This window comes from Galeopterus variegatus, unplaced genomic scaffold (genome assembly GCF_000696425.1).
Source record: "Galeopterus variegatus unplaced genomic scaffold, G_variegatus-3.0.2 Scaffold579, whole genome shotgun sequence".
Taxonomy (NCBI): Eukaryota; Metazoa; Chordata; class Mammalia; order Dermoptera; family Cynocephalidae; genus Galeopterus; species Galeopterus variegatus.
Window position 1 is genome coordinate 188,152 of NW_007726690.1, and position 20,655 is coordinate 208,806.

Consider the following 20,655-nt stretch of genomic DNA (forward strand, 5'->3'; position numbering starts at 1 on the left):
CGCGTGGGCGCACCGGCGACCCCTATACAGGCTCCGACCCCCCGGCGGGAGCGCTGCTGCGCTCCCAGCGCCGCACTCTCCCGAGTGTGCCACGGGCTCGGCTCCAACCAACAAAATTTGATTTTGCACAGTACTATTGCAGGGGATATAAAAGAAGCAATGTATATTATCTAGTTATTGACCTCATAGCTTTTTTAGAATGAAAAGTGTGATTAGGGCCAAGTGACGTTGCTTCAGTCCACATCTCATTCTGCAGGTTTTAATACAAATAGAGGGCAAGTTTCGTCATTAGAAACTCAAATGGCTTCTGCTTCCATATAAACCTAGAGACACATCCTCAGGCACTAAATCTCTGTTACTGTAATTCATTCAAACTGAATTGCAGCTTTTTACCAAGTGTGTAATGACATATAAAATTGAAGTAAATGGCAAGATAATTTTCAACAGAACTCAAAAGATATGAACACTTACAAAGGAGTTGAGAGCACATTACCGTATATACCAGCTACTGTAAATAGGCAAATCCTTTGCCTATTAAAAAAGTACTAATTTTCATTTTTTGTAGAGAGTGAGGAATGCTTTACAAGTCAGCCTCAATGGAATCACGGAAATAGTTACTTTGCTATTTATTTCTTTGAATAAATTATCTTTTAGAAATGAACAGGCCATATTCCAATGGATTTCTGTAAACCCTCTCCCAACCCAACTTACCTATCACTCATGTCACTGCCAGATCCAAAAAGGTGGAAGAAATGGGAAAAAGTTTATCTGGAAAATTCTGGCCTCACACCACAGCATCCTGTCAAAATTGCCTCAGGAAGGTAGGTTCAGAGTGAGTTATACTTCTCTAATCTCTCTTCTCTATACTTCTCTATACTTTGAGTCTAAGCATTCAGATCTGCCTGAGAAGTCCCTAAAAGCATCTTGGATGCAATGTAAAACATGCATTTTCCATTTTAGTAAGGTTATGTGTACCAGATGCCAATAAACAACTTGGTAATTTCCATCAAAGAATGAGTCAATTAATTCTGTCTGTATATTTTTTGAGGAGTGGTGGTGGTGGTGATGAAGAAATCAGTCAAACCCATTTTCACGTTGCAGTGGCTGGGGTAAACACAGACTGTTCTCCCTACAAATATCACCACTCTGCTTTACACTTCTCAAACTAGTTTGCACCTTTCTATTCATGTTTGTTACTTCTGCCCTGAGTGCAGTTGACGGGAGGATACCACTACCACTCACCAAGTACAATGTGTTGTTCAAGTATGAAAGGGCATAAATCAAGCATATCCATTCAATGGCCAACTGTATTTGACTGGTATGAGTTTCCCAGGACATGGTACTTGAAAAGCATCCAGTAAACTAAGACAAGTTGGTCAACCAATACGAGTTAGACATATAGATATATGAACATTTTACATATATACATACAAATATTTCAAAAAGTTCATGGAAAAATAGAATTACAGGATAATATGAATCTTTCAATAAACATTTTTACATACCCTCATATGTACGCAGTGTGGGATCTGCAAAATCCACATTACTAAAACTTTTAGAGTTTAACATTTGGGGCCATGATATACTTTGGATTTGTTTTTCCCTCCAAAACTCATGTTGAAATCTGATCCCCAAGGTAGCAGTGTTGGGGGCTGTTTGGGTCATGGTGGGTGGATCCTACATGAATAGATTAATGTCTTCCCTGGCAGCTGGGGGAGGGGGGGGGGGCTGTTAGTAAATGAGGACTTGCTCTATTTCCCACAAGAGCTGGTTGTTTAAAGTAGCCTAACACCTCCCCTTGCTCTCTCTCTTGCTTCCTCTCACCATATGATCTTGCATCCACTGGTTGCACTACCGCTTTCCACTGTGAGTAGAAGCAGCCTGAGGCTCGCAACAGATGCAGCTGTCCCAGAATTGTGAGCCAAAACAAAACTCTTTTCTTTATAAATTAGCCAGCTTCAGGTATTCTGTCATAACAACACAAAAACGGACTACTATAAGCCATTTAATATTTTTTTAACTCACTAAAATTTAAGGTAGTTAAAAAACCCATTACAGTTATTGGCAAGCACAGGTAGAAGGCTAAGAGAAGTAAGAAAATTTGTAGGCTCTTATTTATGTGTTTTTTTTCTAACGGCTGCCAATCTTCCAAGTCAGGGAATATTTGCACATGTTGTAGACATCTTCCTGAAGGTATGAGGCTCTCTTCAAATCACCCTTACACTTGGCCATGCCAACAACGCTACAGCAAATTACACTGCCCTGAGAAAAAATATACTCTTTCAACCTTCCTAAATGACTCATTCAGCAGAAAGTAATAAAAAAAGTAAGGCTAATATTTCCATCCTTTGGAAATATTTATCTCTACACAGTGCCACCTTTTTTTGTAGTCAGAGTAGAAGGTGTCATAGGTGGTATAATTTTGAAAGGCTAACCTGTCTCCAGCATTGGCTTAACAGGGCGTCATCAGTTAATCCTTTTCCTCAAGGCACATCTGCAGAGAGCCCCCGTTAAAATATCATTTGGGAGGGGGTCACTTTTGTACACATCTTTTTATTTTAGTTCCACAAGAAATGGTGCCAAACAGCCATATATATATATAAGGTATTGTGCCAGTCCCAAAGAGGTTACAAAAGTGACTAAGATAGATTTTATGAACATACCTAATTTTTCTTTTAATATTTACTTGTAGAATGACAGCACTGATAATAAAAGGAGAACATAGTGTGGCAACAGAAAACATACTAAAAAGTCTACACTGAAATTTTTGCTTGTCATTTATCCCTGATGCCCTTGTGTCTGGTATGTGCAATGTACTTTACAAGGCACTCTGAAAGTATAGTCGAAAGAAAAAGGTCCAAGTCTCTGCCCCTGAAGAAATTTGCAAACTAGTTTTAAAGACTAATGAATTCTCAAGCATCCACTCCAAGTCTTGTAGCTGGTTTTCTACGTAATTGCAACACTTGACTTTGTGATGAGGTGAGAGGCACTCAGCTGCTTGCAAAACCCTTGTAGAGGTTAACCACCAGGAAAGCCTCAAGCTGTAAGCTCTGTTGAAACCTTGTATCCATCTGATGGGAACAATATAAGGATAATTTTACTTGAACAGCACACCTGGTATTCATCTCCTCATCTCAATGCTAAACACTTTCTTTCTCGATCTACCTGCTCAACTCTCTTTAACCTTCCAAGCTATAGCCTCTTATTCCCTTCATGTAATTGACTCCATCCCAGACTCTGGGAGAAGTACTGTTCTGAGGCATGGAACAAACGAGGGTCCCCACAATTTTCTATATTTTAATCTTTACCTATGTTCGTCGAAATACAACTATTAGAAAATACACAAATTATTTTAACTTGTTAATTTTTAAAATCCCCATCAATCAAAAACCAATCATCCACAAAGCATGCATTAACTTTCAATAATATTCTGTTGTCTCTCTTTTTCCTGGGACTCCCAGTAGGGGCCAGGCAAATTTTGGTTTTACTCCTGACTTTGCAACTTACTAGCTTTATGAACTTGCTAAGTCAAGCTCTCAAATCCTCAGTTTCCTCGTTTGTGAGATGGTGCCCACCTCATCATGCTTTTATGAGATGTAAATGATATAATGTGAATTAAGCACTAGGCACAATGTAAGCACTCAGTAAATGTTACCCATTTTTAGGACACTGAGGTCACTATCTGTAAAGTGATTAATATTTAAATCTCCATTTTTTTTCCCTCACCCAATTTGTATACCAAGTAACTTTATTTAAATTTAAGGGTTTTTTGTTTTTTTTCTCAGAGTCAAGAAAAGCTGTCCTCTGAGGACTCAGATTTGTTCTTTCTGATCATGGCAGTGCTTTTGTTTTGTTTCTCTTCAGAGTTAATGATTTATACAAAATGTTACTGGCAGTGCTTGGAATATAATCAATCTTCTTTTCCCTCAGGGGACCCTGAATAATCCAACCTTCTTTTCCTAGTCATAAAAGGATTCTGCCTGAATAGGACAAACCTAAAAAGAGATTTCTTACTTTTTTAAAACACTAATTACACATAAACCAACACTGTATCATTATTTCTCCAATTGAAATGACACTCAATTCATATCTCATTTTCCCCCTTTTTCTTCATGCTCTGGTAGAGGAGGAATTTATTATAACTTGGGTGTAGATAACTTGGGTCTCTCATTCCCAGAGAGCTACAGCAGCACATTAATTTCTAAATGTAGTTTTGGCAACACCCACAAATCTACCTTAGATACAAATACACAAATATGGTAGAATGTTGGAAAGTCCTAAAATCGAGTTAGGAATCATTCTTATTTCGAGTGTAGGAACTGCCCAAATGCTGTTTTTCAAAGTGTCCACTTCATGATATGTAATGAAGACCTAGCCAACTAGTTTTTAGTGGTCAACTACTAGAGGACAAAGGAAAGCAAGACCTCTTGATATTTCAACCACCTTCACTAAATTTACTCTGAGAACCTGACCATAATTTTATATTACATATATATATATGAAAAAGAAAACTTTCTTTTCAATATATTAGACAAATAACATATTAGTATTTCTAATACTGCCCTACCCATCCTCACCACTCTTTAAAGTGATTTATAAATCTTGTCCACATAAATTTTCCTAGAATTGATATATTAAAAACAGCCTTAAGTTATATAAACTGAGCATCAATTAGGCAATCTTGTATGTTTATTTTTAAGTAACTGTATTATCCACCCCCCCCCCCCACGCACAGAGGTTTATACTCACACTTTTTAAAGATTTTTATAATTAGGATGCTTTTATCTGATTGACCAAAGCCACCATGCTACAAAGAGTTGATTAGTTTGGGCTTCTGTAATGTGTATTTATCTCCAAACATTTAAATTTGTCTTTTCTATCCCTGGAAGAACTGAGTAACAATCAATTGGATTAAGTACCTACAGAAATGAGATAATGGTTTTTGTTACCCCAACACACCAAACATAGAATTTGAATTGCTCTTCATATACATCTATGAACATATTAAACAGGTTAGAGTAGTTGTGAGAAAAATTAATTATGGCCTCTTGGGAGAAGAAATCCCACACATGACTTTTACTTTCCCCTTTCGTTCCTATCATGCTACTAACTGCTTCTCCCTGCCTCGAGATTTATTGGGAGGCAGAATTAAATTTCAGTATAACACAGAAAGAAAAAGACAAGACTATAACTCAGAGGCCTGGGTTACTTCCACAGTTGGAGAGATGTCATGGCCAAAATAGAAATATTCCATTTTCTCCAAGACCTTCAAGCTTCAGCACTTTCCATTAATTTGGTCCCAAGTTTCAATTTATTCAGCCTATGCTGGCTCTTTTTACACTCATCCCAAATATCAAATATTCAACCTCTGTTCTCTTACTGAGGAAAAAAATTTTCCTGGAGTCTCACTTGTTAGAATCTTAATTAGACTTTCTTCATTCAGAAAACAGACAAACTACATCCATACTTCCTTTCTTTTTCACAATATCACCCAGTTCTCTGGTTCCTTCCTGTTACTCATCTCCTTCTCCTCAGATGAAGAGTTCACAATTATAGGGATAATAACTCCTTCCTTATCACTTTAGTATTAAAACTAAATCAATAAAAAAGACACTCTCCCCAAAAAAAGTATTTTCTGACCATTCTAACTAGCACCTAGTACCTAACGGTGCTTGGGACATAGTGAACATTCAATATTTTTCCTGCTACATTGCACCGCTTGGGAAGTGCGGCGGCGCTCCCACCGAGGGTTCGGATCCCATGTGCAGACCGGCGGCTCACTGGCTGAGTGAGGAGCGGGGGCAACACCGAGGGTTGCGATCCCGTTGCCGGTCCCGGTCCGGTACGGGCACGACACTGAGGGTTGCGATCCGTTGCCGGTCACGAAAAAAGACAAAAAAAAAGACCAAAAAAAAAAAATATATATATATATATTTTTTTTTTTCTTAAATTTTATGTTATGGAAAGTTCTAAATATTCAAAGCAATGTTTTTGTTTAATGGATAAATTCAATGTTTCCTATGCTAGAGCAGCCTGAGGGTTACTTAAGAAAATCAATTTCTACTTTCGAGGCACATTATTACATGGGGGCAATGTCACAGGAGAAGATGGAACCAAGAGATAGCTCTGGACTTGTGGCACTGCACTATAAAGGCACAATTTCCTAGTATACTTGTGGCCTAAGTCTGGCTTCAGATTCTGCTTCAGAGGCTTGCAATGTATAATGAAATGCACAGTGTTATGTGTTTTATGGGCACTCAAGCAATATTTGTTGGCTGACTTAATTGAGCTATATTTGCAAAATGGCAAGGATGTGAGGAAACTTTCCTACCTAAAAAGAAAGCATTCACAGTGCTAGACATTTGGTAGGCAAATAAACAGTATAATTTCAGCCTAAAAGGAAAAATACTCAAACCCCCATCCAATAGGCCTAGTGGCTAGGCAACCCAAATGTCAGCACCATGTTTCTGAAACTTAATTTAATATCATAAATTGCATGTCATCAACTTTGAGGACATTTCTTTCCTTCCCTTCCATTTCCATTCCCTGCCCAACTTCAAATCCAGAAAATGTAACTAATAAACCTAAATCTTACCTGTCTGGTGAGGTTTGCAAATAAAAGTGATGTGTCAAGAAATGATTTAAAAAATCAATTTAAGAGTGATGTACTGGACAGTGTTTTAAAACAAAATTTCCATATTCAATGATGCACTTCCAGAGTGAAAACAAATCAGGAATTTGCTTATGAGTGTAATGCCACACCGTCATATACCTGACTTAATCTGCTGACCACCAAGGAGCAGATGACTCCTCTAAACTCTTTCAAGGACAGATGCTTACTTATGCCCAATGTATGTTTTAAAGTTCTAGAATAGGAAATCTGGGGAGGTCCCTTCCTTCCACCAGCATTTATTTGAGTTTCAACTAGGCATCAAGCATATGTGGCAATTAGGCTCTAGCCCTAACTATACAGGTTTACTCTATTTCAGGTGACTTTTTCCATTGCTTGAAATGGTTGCCTTGAATCTTTTCCCATTACTTTTTCTGTCCTCACTACGGGCAAATGGCAATGTGGGAGTAGGTGATTGATGGTAGGGGTGTAGTGAAGACCTCATGAAGATCAAGGCAAACTCATTTATTCTGGAAATCCAGTTTATTGTCCTACCTCATCAGTATTATGTTTAACAAAATGGTGTTACGTAACAGGAACATATAATGAAGCAACCCCGCCTTTCCAATATACCTATTACCCAGTTTTACCTTTGCATTGGGTGTCATAGTAGTTACTGAGCTAAATATTAGGTCTCACTATCAAGTGGTGAAGGGAAGAATGAAAAAACATGATGAAAATCATTTTATTTGGTGAAATGTGAAAGAACTCCAACTAACAGCCAATAACCAACTTCTGTGGTGAAGGGACTATAGGATCATTATTATGCTGATAACGGTTAAGAGTAAGAATAGCTTACATTTTATTGACTGCCAGGCACTGTGCTAGGTGCATTATTATCTCAAAGCCAGAAGAAATACTAGAGATTATCTAGTCTAATACATTTATTTTACAGTTGAGGAAATGGCCCCTGAAAAGTCAAGTGGCATGTTTAGTGTTAGTTAGTGGGAGAATCAGGTTGCCAACTCCCACTGTGCCACCCTAAAAGGTTGTGGTCTCTTTCTTAATACTTCATAACTGTGGTCTGTGTACACTGCTCTTTGTGAAATTGTTTATTTTTTAATAGTACCATTAAAAACAAGTTCCAGTCTATTTTCTTTTTGCTAATATGGCCTCACATGGCCAAATCCTAAATATTCCTCCAATTCAAATGATGACCCATAAGCTATGAGACTAGCAGCTAAAGGTGAAGTGGGGACTACCTTTTCTAACCCTACTGGGGGAGGAAAAAAAAAGGAAAAGCAGAAATTCTCTCTCCTAAAAAGAGAGAAAGATAAAACCCACAATTTCAATTGAGTTTTCTACTAGCAGGAGGTAGGAAAGAGTGGGAGGATAGGCATCTAATTAGAAGAAAAAGGAAAGAAAAAGGGCTACAATGTGGAGTGTGCGACTTAGCCTTCATTTCAACGTGCACAGACCTCAGCAGACAGCTGGAAACCTGCCAGGCAACGAAGTCTTGGAAACAAGCTGGAAGACATTTGAGAGACTTTAACCAAAACAAACACCAGCAGGGGATGTGGTTGGCAGTACTGAAAAAGCAAAGGACTCTATGAGTCACTCTGACATTAATTTTTAATAGTATCATGCTTCCATTTTGTTGTACAGGTTATTTATACAGCATTTGATACTGTCTAATATATATATGTACATCCATATATAATATATATACATGTATATAATATATATGTTAAATATGCACATATGTTCTTTACCTAAATAATATAACATTATATATATTAGAAAATAAAGAATAGAAAAAAAATAGAATAGAACAAAAACACCCCAAATCACTATTCTACCCGTTTAATTCATCAGTTTTCATCTGTGTCTTAATGTAGCTGTAATTAGTGTATATGTTTAACAAGAAATACTTAACATCTTAAGCATAGTTCTGTACTGCTAGGTAACTTCATAACCATTGCTTTACAGAAGAATGATATATTGACTGGGTATAAAGTAATTTACTTCCATCTTACCTTTTTACTATTTAGAGTGTTGCTGAATTTTTAAAAAAATAATGGCAACAACAACGAAAGCAATAACTGTCTTTTTAACAGGTATATACCATATGTCGAGCATATATATAGTTTCTAAATTTTAACAAATTTTGCAAGATAGGTATTATTAGCTCCATTTTATAAATAAGGAAATTTATACTCAAAGGTTAAGTGACTTGCTCAAGGTCACAGCTAATTAAAGACCAACTAAACACTGAATCAGGTCTGCCTGGTTCAAAGCAGGCCCTCTTGCTGGCCCGGTGGCGCACTGGATAGTGCGCTGCTTGGGAAGTGCGGCGGCGCTCCCATCCGAGGGTTCGGATCCCACATACAGACCGGCTCCCGCTCACTGGCTGAGCGAGGCGCGGGAGCAACACCGAGGCTTGCGATCCCGTTGCCGGTCCCCGGTCCGGTACGGGGGCAACACTGAGGGTTGCGATCCGTTGCCGGACACGGAAAAAAGACAAAAAAGACAAAAAAAAAAAAAAAAGCAGGCCCTCTTTTCACTACAATATACTACCTTTCTGCTGCAGTGAATATCTGTATGCTTTTTCTGTATCTGGGATGTTAATCTTAGATTTCAAAAAGTGGAATTATTGGTGTAAAGAGGATGAACATTTTAAAAGCATTTATTACATACTATAGATTGTTTTCCACACGGGTGGTGTTAACGTACAGTGCCAATATCCCAAGCCTTTTTACAGAAAGAAATTAATGTGAGGAAGTAAAAGAGGTCAAATCAATGAGTGACGGAGGAAAATCTTTCTGGTGTAAATAAAGTTACCGTAAGCATCTACCTTCTATAACACAGAGGTTTCTACTTTGAAGATCTGACAGTAGAAAGAATTCTCTATCCCTGGATCTGCATAGGTACACATAAAATTCTTAGGAATCTTAAATGTGTACAGGACCTAGCATATGGTAGATGCTTCATGAAGATTCAGTTAAGAGGAATTGACCTGGGCTTCTCACTTCTGATGAGGATATGAAAGCTAGAAAGAATGCCACTCCCACCCTAACAACAAGAAAAAGCTGAATAATCTACAAAATCATAACTTTTCTTGAATCCAGAGAGAAGTCCGAAGGCAACCAAATAACCCAAAGTCTGAAGAAAAACAAGCACCCACAAGGAGAGCCAGGACATGAGCACTGGCTCATTTGTGGCTGCAGGGGGAAGACAAGGTCACCATAGAGGCAGTATAAAGAATTCAGCTAATCTTTTCAATTAATTACTAACGGCCAAGAGTGCGCTAGCATGAGAGTATAGAACACCTGGGAGCTGCAGACACAAGAATTTACATACACTAATGGGCTCTTCTCCACAGATTTATGGTACAGACCTAGTAGAGAGGAGAAGGTACACAGTAGAAAAGGCACAAAACCAAGTCCAGTTCCTTTCCCCGTAATGAATAAATGTCTTAAGCCCTAGGGGAAGGGCAGCAAACCCTATTCCCCCCAGAGTACAGATAAAGACCTACTGCAACTGGGCAAATGTAAAAAAATAAAAAAAATAAAAAATAATAATGCCTTCTACTTCTGGCGGAGGGCAATAATTAGTTCTGGGCCCAAACAATTAGAAGTGTCTTACCATTAAGAGAGGAGCAGGATAACTAAGAAAGTCTCACTCTCATGACCCAGAGCCATAAGATCTGCTAAGACTGAGCTGAGGTTGAATCAGAAAAACAGAGAACTCCTCCCTGCACCTACATCACCAGGATAAAAAGCACATAATGAAACGCATTAGCAGTATATCACTAGGGGAGGAAAAATACAAAGGAGCAAAGATCAGTGCTGCAGACTTCAGAAACTATGCAAACCAGGGGACAGTGGAATGGCATATTTAAAGGGATGAGAGAAAAAACAATTGTCAACCCATAATTCTATACCCAGTGTAAATATCTTTCAAAAAATAAAGGAGAAATACTTTTCACACAAAGGCGGATAATTAATTACCAGAAGCCCTGGACTACAAGAAATGTTAGAGGAAGTTCTTCAGTCTTAAGTTCTTTATACCAGACAGAAACTTGGATCTACCCCAAGAAATTAAGATTCCAGAAATGGCTACAATGATATTAATATAACGGACTTTTTCCTTATTTTTAATTGATCTAAAAGATCACTGGCTATCTAAATAAAAAATAGTCATAGTGAGTATAAGGAAAAGAGTGAGTATAGGAAAGAAGTACAGTAACATTGTGGGTTTATATCACATGTAAAAGAAAATGTGTGACAATCATAACTATAGCACACCTGTTGGGACACCACACAGTGAAGCAGTAGAATATCCCTTGAACATTGTGATTAATTTAAGATGTATGTTTAAAATCTTGACTGTGGTGGTAGTTATATGACTCTGTGTGCTTGTCCAAACCATTAAAACTGTACACTTTAGAAAGAGTGAATTTTACCAAATATATACTACACCTCAGTAAACTCTGAGTTTTAAAAAAGGGAGCTCTCATGCACAACTTACCTTTTTATTTAGCCTCTTGAATTTTCTTCTTTTGATAGCATCACACTTCTGATGAATGATGATGAGACATCATCTGTTTGTGTTGTTTAATCTTATCTTTGCTTCTTACCTTACATGACTCTAAGGTTTTTATTTCTAACATCTGGTGGCAGAGAAGGTTCTACACCTTTAAATCAGAAGTATACATACACACACGCCCCTCACGAGTTAAAATGTGTACAGAGCCATAGAGACTGTAAATGCGTCATAAAGAAGAGAAACTGCTTCTATGTATAAGGTGTAAGTATTTGTATATAAGGTGGGAAAACTGATCTAGATTACACAAATGTTAACCAATTATTCAGTATGGGATTCAATTGAGGTAGCATAAATAATATATTTGGGTCTGTATCATGTCACTGTCTATAGTTTATTGGTTATGTTAGTGGGTAAGGTCAAAACAGTTTGAAAAAATTTTGTCATGAATACTGGCATTCTTTCTGTTCCTGATGCTAACCAAGGTTCTTTCTGCTTTTAGGACCTGTCCACATGCTATTCCTACTATTCAACTTCTATGCTACAGGCACATTTGTGCAAAGTTTTAAAAGCATGTCCCCACTCCAACCTGGGTAGAAGAATTAGAAAAGCAGCCCCTTCGGGCAGATGTAGCCCCAAAGTTGCAAGGTTTAGCAAGCAGAGGTCACCCTTGTCTGAACCTTTACCAGGACACCTCTACACAACCCATATTTAGAGAACGTGTGATCATTCTACAGTAATCTGTGATCAGCCTAGGGACAGTATTCTGGATTCTGAGGGACAGGACTGGGAAAGAGGAATACTGCATTTTATAGAAACTCATATAATATTGAGAAAAATGTTAATTCCCTATATTAGAGAGTGGGGCAAGGGTACCTGACCAAGGTGATAGGGCTATTAAAGCACCTCCATCCCTCATCCAGCCCTCAACACTGACCCTGCCTCTACCTAGAATGCATTAACATCATCTTCCACAACCCCACTTTTATTGGTCACCTCATATTTATTCTCCTGGTATCAGTTTAACTGTCATTTTCCAGGGACTGAGAGGTCAACACTGACACTTTGATGTAAATTAAGCCCCCCTTTTTTGTATCACTAGGAGTTCATATTACATTTATATCATGAGGAATTTTCTTACAGATCACATATTACAACCGAAATTATACAGTTATTTGTGTACTTATGTCATATATGTAGGTCCCCCAACCCCCCTCCCCCCACCTGCACACACTTAATCACTTATACATCTCTAGACCACAAGCCCCATAAGAGCAGGAACCTTGTCTGTTTTGTTTATCACTTTATCCCCCAGAGACTGTCACAGAGCCTGACACATACTTATTGCTTAATATATAATCATTAAATAATTGCAGAATTTTTCTTGTTAGATTCTTCAGCAAACTTTATCACACATATGCACACTCATGTACGCAATATGATACAGAATGTTATGAAAACTTTATTTTTTATAACATTCAGTTTAAAGTTGAATATGAGTAATTAGAATAGTATAGATGTATAATATAAACCAAATGATATTTTTATTTAGATACATCTTATTTGAATTAGTTTCCTTTTCCATTGGTGACTTTTTAAATTTTCTGCTTATAACTTATAGGTCTTATCTTTGGTTGGTTGATTTACTGTAGATTCACTGAGCTATCTTAATTTTAACTTGATTTATCACTCAAAGTGAAATGCTATGTCTTGGAATTATTTGATTTGCAGTGTGGGGTTTCGACTCACAATTATTGTTGTTATTAGAAAACAAATAATCTAACTCCACTTACCAAATAGATTCTGCCATAAGTACCAAGGCCAATTGTTTTATCTAGTGAAAATATTCCAGTCGGATCCTGAAAAAAAGTAGAACAAAACTGTCAATCTTCGCGGGAAAATAGGCATTTAATTACCTTACATGGTATTTCCAAACTGCCTTGTTTCCTTAGAATTTACATGGGAAGACCCTGTGTCATTTACCAAAAGAAGATAGACATGTCACAATCTCCCTGGACTGAGTACAGTCATTTATAAAAAAGAAACAATTATATGGACATTAAGTAGTTGTGTAATTAAGTTATCATAAAACTGTAAAATGCACACAATTATGTAAAGCTGAGGAATATTCATGACATAATTAGAAAAATAATTAAAATAGAAATGAGTTCATTTACTTGCTTTTGAAGTTCTCTCTTAATACCCATCTTCTGAGTGCTGACCAAACAGGAAAGTTTAACATACAGCAATGATGACTAGATATTGGATACAAAAATCTAGACAATGTATTTGTACTATAGCAACTCTTAAGAAAAAAATACCATTTTAAATATGAATAACAAAGCAAAGTCATTTTTAAAAAACTAGACAGTTTTTTTTTTTTTCTAAAGTTAATCTTTGTATCAGCTGAATACTTTTTCATGGAGCAAACTGATATTTTCAGTGACTTAAGACTAAATGTGGCATCATAGGAAACAAAACATAACATGTTTAGAGATAGAGTCCTAAGGCTTCCATTTTCACCCTCAAGCATTGTTTCCTTACCTTTAGATATGGCTATTCCTTTCTTGTTCACCACAAAACATGGTTTCTTGAATTTTATCACTGCTTGAACTTTTAGTCTAATAGTCTATTTTGCTATTTTAGCAAAACTTAAATGAGGCATGAGTAGATGCCAATTTATACACAAAATGGTAGGACATTGGCAAATTCCTGGAAATTCACATGCCTTATAGAAAGCACATTTTAGACACACAAATTTTAATACTATTTGAAAACATTTTTATCATTGTGACAAATGTGAGCAAAACAGAAAAACTACTGAGTATATGCAACATATATGAATAAAATTATAGACTTTTTTAAATGGGTGTGATATTTGTGTAATCTAGCAAAACTGTCATAGGAGAATGACATAGCCCTGGGATTACTTCAGTCAACAAATATTCAACTGGACAGAGTCAGGAGGCTTCAGTTTCAGCCCCAGCTCTGCCATTAATTAACTATATGACTCCAGTTAAGTTATTTACTCTCTCTGGCGTTCAGTTTTCACATACATAAAATTAAGGTGTTGTTTTAGGTGATTTCCCAGCTCTAAAATTCTACAGAAAAAAGTCAAATTCTACCATTCTAAAATACAGATATTTCCACAGGATTGATACAACCACTGTTAGACAAAGCAGCAGCCCACTTTCTCAAAATGATCATCAAAATTAACGTCACATACTCCCAAAGAAAATGTAAAAGTTATTTAAAAAGACAATTTTTAGGATTCAAGAAGTAAAAATAGATTTTTATAGTGCCCTTGACATTAAATGTATCACTTTTGTTATCACCATTGAAAGATTTATGGAAAAAAGTTACTTATGACAAGCTCGAAGACTTTATCACTTCAGCATATTTTTTTGAAGAATATCATAGAGGGATTCATTTTTAGACATGATTAATTCTGGAGAAACAGCCTCTGGCCATCTGTCAAAAGAATCAAATATGTTAGCTAATTCCTACTGGTACACCATTCTTTGTTACAGTTAAGGCTGCATTTTAGCTGGAAAAGATACCATATATAAGAAAGTGACTGCATCGTCTGTACAAACTTTATTTCTGAATCTCTGAGCACAAACAGTCTTAAATTTCTTTAATCCTTTTCCTAGCCCTCAATAACATCAGTACCTTGCTCAGATTTGAACTTGGGTATCTCATTACTCAAAAGCGACCCCAAGGAAATAGACTGGGATAACAAAACGCCTGTGGAAATTCATGGAGGCTTTATTTTATTTATATTCATGTTGTCAGGAAACATTTTTCTGCTCGCAAATGACCAAACCATTTTAATTCTCTTTATGCTCACAATTAATAAAAGAACGTTTTTTAAACTCCTTTTTTCTTAAAGGCAGCTCAACTTAATATGCCTGTATTCTAAGACTATATATAGTTTTCATTAGCTTTATGTAATATTTTTTGTTCACCATCTACATGCTATCTTTCAAGACTAAATGATTGTTAAATTGGGGGAAAATGAAGGGAGGGACTACGCTAATTACTAGGATAATAATACACTATTTCTTATATAATGTTTTCCATTTAGAGCAAGTTTTTCTGGGCACTCAAGGAAGGAAGCATTAAAAGAAAATGCTTTTCTTGGTCACTGTGACCAAGAGGTCCACAGTAGAAGGGCCTCCATATTTACCTGGTCCTCTCCTCTGCCCTGTTACCCCGAGATAAGAAAACCACAAGAGGAAAGACACTTGTATCTATGACTGCTATATCAATTTGGAGACTATTTGAGGATTTGGCATGCTTTGGTGTCCCATTTGGGTAAACAAAGTGGTCAGTAAAGAAGAAATTCTTTCTTCTGAAGCTTTTCTCAAACAAAATTACTAAAAAATCTAAGTTTTAAAATATTTTTGAATCATATATTGTTAGACAAATACTTTATATTTTTGTTGTATCTTTCTACGTATCTAAATTATTTCTTGTAATTTAAAAGCCCTAGTTGGCTGCCCCCTGAAACCCAGAATTTGGGGCTCTGCTTTTGTCTTCTGAATTCAAAGGGAGGGGGAAAGAATGAGCACCTTGATGGCTAATTTTAATAAGGGCCTGGGGTGGGGGCAACAGGAAGAAAAAGAACCACTAGAAGGCAGTGTTTACTGGTGAAGGGACAGACTTTCAAAGCAGAGGCTGATCAACAAAACCAAGTATGGCAGAGATTAAGGAGAAAAGGGAACAAATAAATGGTCAACATGAGTAACAAGACATTTCAAATTTAGGATAGTGAAGGAGAGTGAGGAGATGTGTCCCAATAGTCATGCAGCAAAAGGAAGGAAAGAGATTGCACAGTACCTAGAAGGAGAGAGCAAAGGCTTTCCTTTTTCTTTTATTTTTAATATTAGAAACAGCAATTTTATTAAAAAGGCTTATGGAGAAAAAAATCTGAAAATGGTGGATATGACAAGATAAGTGCCAGAGTGAATTTCAGAGATAGTTGGAGGAATGGGCTTCATAATTCAAATGGAGTGTTGAGAGTATAAAAATAAATTTCTTCCCCTAGACCAGTGCTTCTCAAACTATGGAGTGCGTAGTCTCATTTTACATGAAAATCATCTGGGGAATTTTCTTAAAAATACAGATTCCTTGGGCATCTCATGGAATTACAAAAATCAGAATTTCAGGGGAGGGTCCACAAAATCTCCAGATGATTTACTCTTGTGCATTAACATATGAAAACCGCTGCTCTAGAAACTGGAAAAAAAAAAAAAAAAAAGACTGAGAAAATAAATTGAAGTAAAATGTCATGCTGAGGTGATGCTCTATATGTGATTAAGGATATACTGAATATTTCAATCCCCGTAGACTTGAAGGTAAAACTACTTCTGAATAGGGCACTTAAGGGACTTGATAAAGAGGGAAGTTTCTCATGACTGAATGTGGAAAGCAGGCTTGGTTTCGATGGTGGGAGACTGGGAGAGCTGGCAGTTATATTTAAATATAAAACTAATGTAATTCAAATATAGTTTTGGTATCATGTGCTATTTCAGATCACCTCTGCCACTACTGTCCTCAAGGCCTGTCTAATCCTGACCCCAATATAGATTAGGACTACACATGGCAGTGTCAAATACCAAGGCCTCAGCCGTACTGGGCACAGAAGGCAAAAGGACAATCATAGTGAAAGACATGCCAGATTTGGAGATGAAGAAATAGTTGCCAGTCCCAAGGACTGAGTGATGCAGACATACTAGAAAAAAAGAAAAAAAAGATAGATAGATAGGCACAAGCGCGGGAATTGCTGGCAGGCAAGGAGGAAAAAATACATACATTTTACAAAGATATGTATAAAGACATAAGCCTTTGTAAGTCTCTTTTCAAATAGGAAACACAAACCAAAAATCTTTGCGCTTTCATTTTTGTTTTCTAACCTATAGAAAATATTTATTCAATAGAAAATCAGGAAAAATTACTGTAACCTATTAATTAACAAACATAATTGAGTTGATATACTATTTGCTGGTAATTACACTGGCTTTCTTATTTTGTCTCTAACTTAAGGGCATTATGCAAAAAAGTTTTTTAATTATATAAAGGTTAAATTTTCTTCATTTTAAAAGTTATATAATTATTTCTACTTTTCTACCACCCCAGCTTTCACTCTTGCTTACTATTTTAGGTTTAAAATTAATATCTATCTAGTAACAAAAATACCGAATTATCTTCCGCCACTTTCTTTAAATCCCAATTTGCACAGCAAGCCTGTCCTCTCTCAACAGTCTTTGTCTTGTGGACATTTTAGCAGCCCTACAAAGGACATAATGCATCAATCTTAAACTAGACCCATATTTAATTACTCTTCTGTACTCCACAAGATTGTTTTTGCTCAATTTGAAAATCCAAGGTTTGAATCTCTCATTATTTGGTTGTTCTCAAATTGGTATATTTGGTATTGACAGATGCCAAATTTCCGATCTTCATATATGTCTTATTGAGTATAATTATTGCAAGGGATACACCCATATGCAGGTTTCTTTGCTTGCTTTATCATCTCTACTTTGCATCAAAATGCAAACTTCACAGCTGACTTAGATGTCTCCTCACCTTTTCATTTACTTTTAGTTCTTCAAATGTTAAGGAAATAAGCAATATAAAGAAATCCCAAATCACTAAAATATACCTCTGTGACTAAAGCAACAATGATTTTCGAATCTCCAAATATTTGACATTAAAAGAAATTCTAAAGGGTGTGCTGCCCCTCTGTTAGATTTCTTAGGGTTTGGATCTGTGTGTTTGGGGAGAGTTATGTATAAATGCTCAGATTGTGAAAATCTTCACATGAGACAAAATGGCTCCTGTAGGAAATTTAGAAATTGTTAGAACCTGAGGACTTTATGTGACTTTCATACAGTCTGTAAAATGAGGCCAAGCATCAGTTTCCTGAGGATTTGTGACTTTCCCCTACTCTCCCTACATTAAAAACCACTCACCTTTCTCCTCTCCCCATGTACGCCTTCTCCCCCACTCCCCAGAAAACTAATATTCCATTGAATTGCAATGTAAAGATTGCAGCCTTCCCGCTGCTTACCTCCTGGGCAGTCATTAAATTCTTATGTCCGCCAGGTAAGTTAGCCTGGACCATTTCCCCCCATTTTTTTTTATTGGCAATAAAACCTTTTTTTAGCTTTCTCCTTGGGTTTGGAACCCCAGCCCTATCTTTTCTATGAGGTCTTTCTCATTCTTCTCTTTAGTCATTTTTAGAGAGGAGTTTATTACAGTTTGCCTATATGTACTATATGTAGTTCCATATATTTGCCCTAGTTTGCTTTTTGCTTTTCTTTTCTTTCTTTCTATTTTTTTTCCTTTCCCCCACTATACACAGAGAATGTTGAAGGAAGGTAACATTTCATTTATTAGTTTTACACTTTTGCTTGGTAGCAAATCTAGTCTGTATATGAAATTCTGTTCAGAAAGGTAACCACCAACAGTTGAGGCCTCCATATACCAGAAATCTTACATATTCACACAAAAGGAAGGAATGCTGGGTGCATGCGGGGTGGAAAAAGATTTAATTTTAAAAAGTTCTGTGACCTTATTTTATGAAGCCGTATCAATAATCACAATGCTATCTGTAATTCAAAATGTTTTTTATTGAGTTTTTTTTTTTTTTAATGGCTGAGAACACTTTGCTAAAATGTTACCCATGTGCATCACCTCTCCTCCCCATATACACCATTCTAGTGTAAAATTACATAGGCAAGGCTTTGGGAATGCCCCATTTTTGAGGGGAGCAGGTGTCTGTCACACCATCAATAACACATATTTAAGTGTCAAATATTCATTGCGACTTTGAATAGTCCTATAACCTTAAGGTTAATATTTAGCTTTTCACAAAGCAAGCAGGCCACTGCCCTCAACTACAGTTGCCTGGAGATCATTCCAGCACGGTGCCTGCTTATTCCCTTTTGGAGAGTCCAGGGCCCCTTTGCATTCAAGAGAGGGTGCGAGTGAAATGCCAATCTAAAAAGGGAACTTGAAAAACGGATTTGGGTAGGATCCAATATCAGCCAGAAACCAGATGCCAATGAAATAAATGGCGCTACTAAAATAATAAGTCTACTAATAACAATGGCGATAATAGCTCACCAATCAATTACAAACTCTGGAAGAAAAATGGGCATTCGGGAAAAGGAGAACACACAAACGAAAACCAGTTGAAAAAGCTAAATCTGGTTAGATAGGGAGTGCAATGCTTTTCTAATTGGGGTGTGCAGAATTCACTTCTTCCCCAAACGGCGTCGAGTTCTTTCGCTCCCGCCACATTAAATTGGGAACATGTCCCTGGCAAGAATAAGAAGGATTTAGAAAGTTCTATTAGAATGTGAGAGAAGTAAAACTCCACCGCTTTAATTTTCTAGCCCATCGTCGCCTAAAAGTAAAGGCCACCAGCAAGTAGTCATCTCCGCTGGCAAAAGAAGCAAACGACAGGGCGGCGGGGTAACAGGGACGCGACGTCGCGCTTTTTGGCCTTTCCTGGAGCCCCGCTAGGACAGGTACCAGAGCTCCGCTAGATAAGGAGAGCCAGATTAGAAAATGTCCTGCTGTTTAGGGTCCTCAGCACCCCAAAGCCGCCTCTTCTCTCCCCCCTCCCCTCGCCATCCCATTCCTTTGCCTTTCCGTGAAATTTGGCGCGGCCCCCGTGCCCAGGGGGCGCCTTTTCCACTCACTGGTTCCTGGCGTCCCCTCCCGCGCCCGCAGGACCCGTCGAAGTCCTGGCCTAGCCCGGCTTGAGAGCGTCCGCCTTCTCCCCTGGTGCTCAGAACCCACAGAAAGGTCGCACTTGGGGGCGACGGGCGTCCGTTACTCACCGGCAAGTGGCCCAGATCCGTGACCTCCTTGTCTCTCCAGCCCCCAGGTCCCGCCATGGCTTCGAGCCGGGCTGAACGGGAGCGGGCGACCGAGTTGGGCGTGTGCGGGTGGACGCGGAGTTTAAGGGGGGGGAGAAGGGAAGGAAGAGGGTGGAAGAGAGTAGTCGGGGATCGGGGTTTGTGGCGTGGGAGAAAGAGGAGGTGAAAGTGGAGGGAAAGAGCTGGGAGTGGAGGGAAGCCTGAGTTTGCGAGGCGGGAAAGCAAGTTTGGCTAAGGCGAGAGAAGAGCCTGAGCGGCCGTCCGGGAGTTGAAGAAGCTAGAGGGGTGCTCCGCGGCGAGAGTGCAGTGTCTGCCCCGGCAGGGTGCGCCTCTTTCAGGGTGGGGAGGGGGGCGGTGCAAGAAGAGGGGCCCCCGGGAGCAGCTCGAAGGGGATTGGTGCAGCGTCACGTCGCCAGGTGGGCAGCTGCGCGGCGGGGAGGCAGGCTATGGGGGCCACCGGCCGAGGGAGGTGCTGAAGGACTATAACGGTTTGCGAGCCGGCCCCTCGCGGCCTTCCCCCGCCCTCTCGCCCCCTCCCACGTCTACTGCTGCGCCCGCCGCCCCCGCCCCCGCCCCCGCTGGCGAGTGCTCCACAGGAAACTTTTT

The 20,655-nt window shown here is 38.3% G+C and overlaps 1 protein-coding gene across 2 annotated transcripts in view; it reads right to left on the reverse strand.

Annotated features, from left to right (window-relative positions):
* Positions 1-20,142, reverse strand: part of NRK (Nik related kinase) — a 137,790-nt gene extending 117,648 nt beyond the window's left edge. For both annotated transcript variants that reach the window (XM_008570192.1, XM_008570193.1), the window contains exons 1-2: positions 20,011-20,142; positions 12,949-13,014 (exon numbers count right to left, since the gene is read on the reverse strand). In XM_008570192.1, coding sequence (XP_008568414.1) covers positions 12,949-13,014; positions 20,011-20,067 — 123 coding nt within the window. In that variant the 5' untranslated portion in view covers positions 20,068-20,142. The remainder of the gene's footprint in view (positions 1-12,948; positions 13,015-20,010) is intronic.
* Between the last annotated feature and the right edge of the window lie 513 nt (positions 20,143-20,655).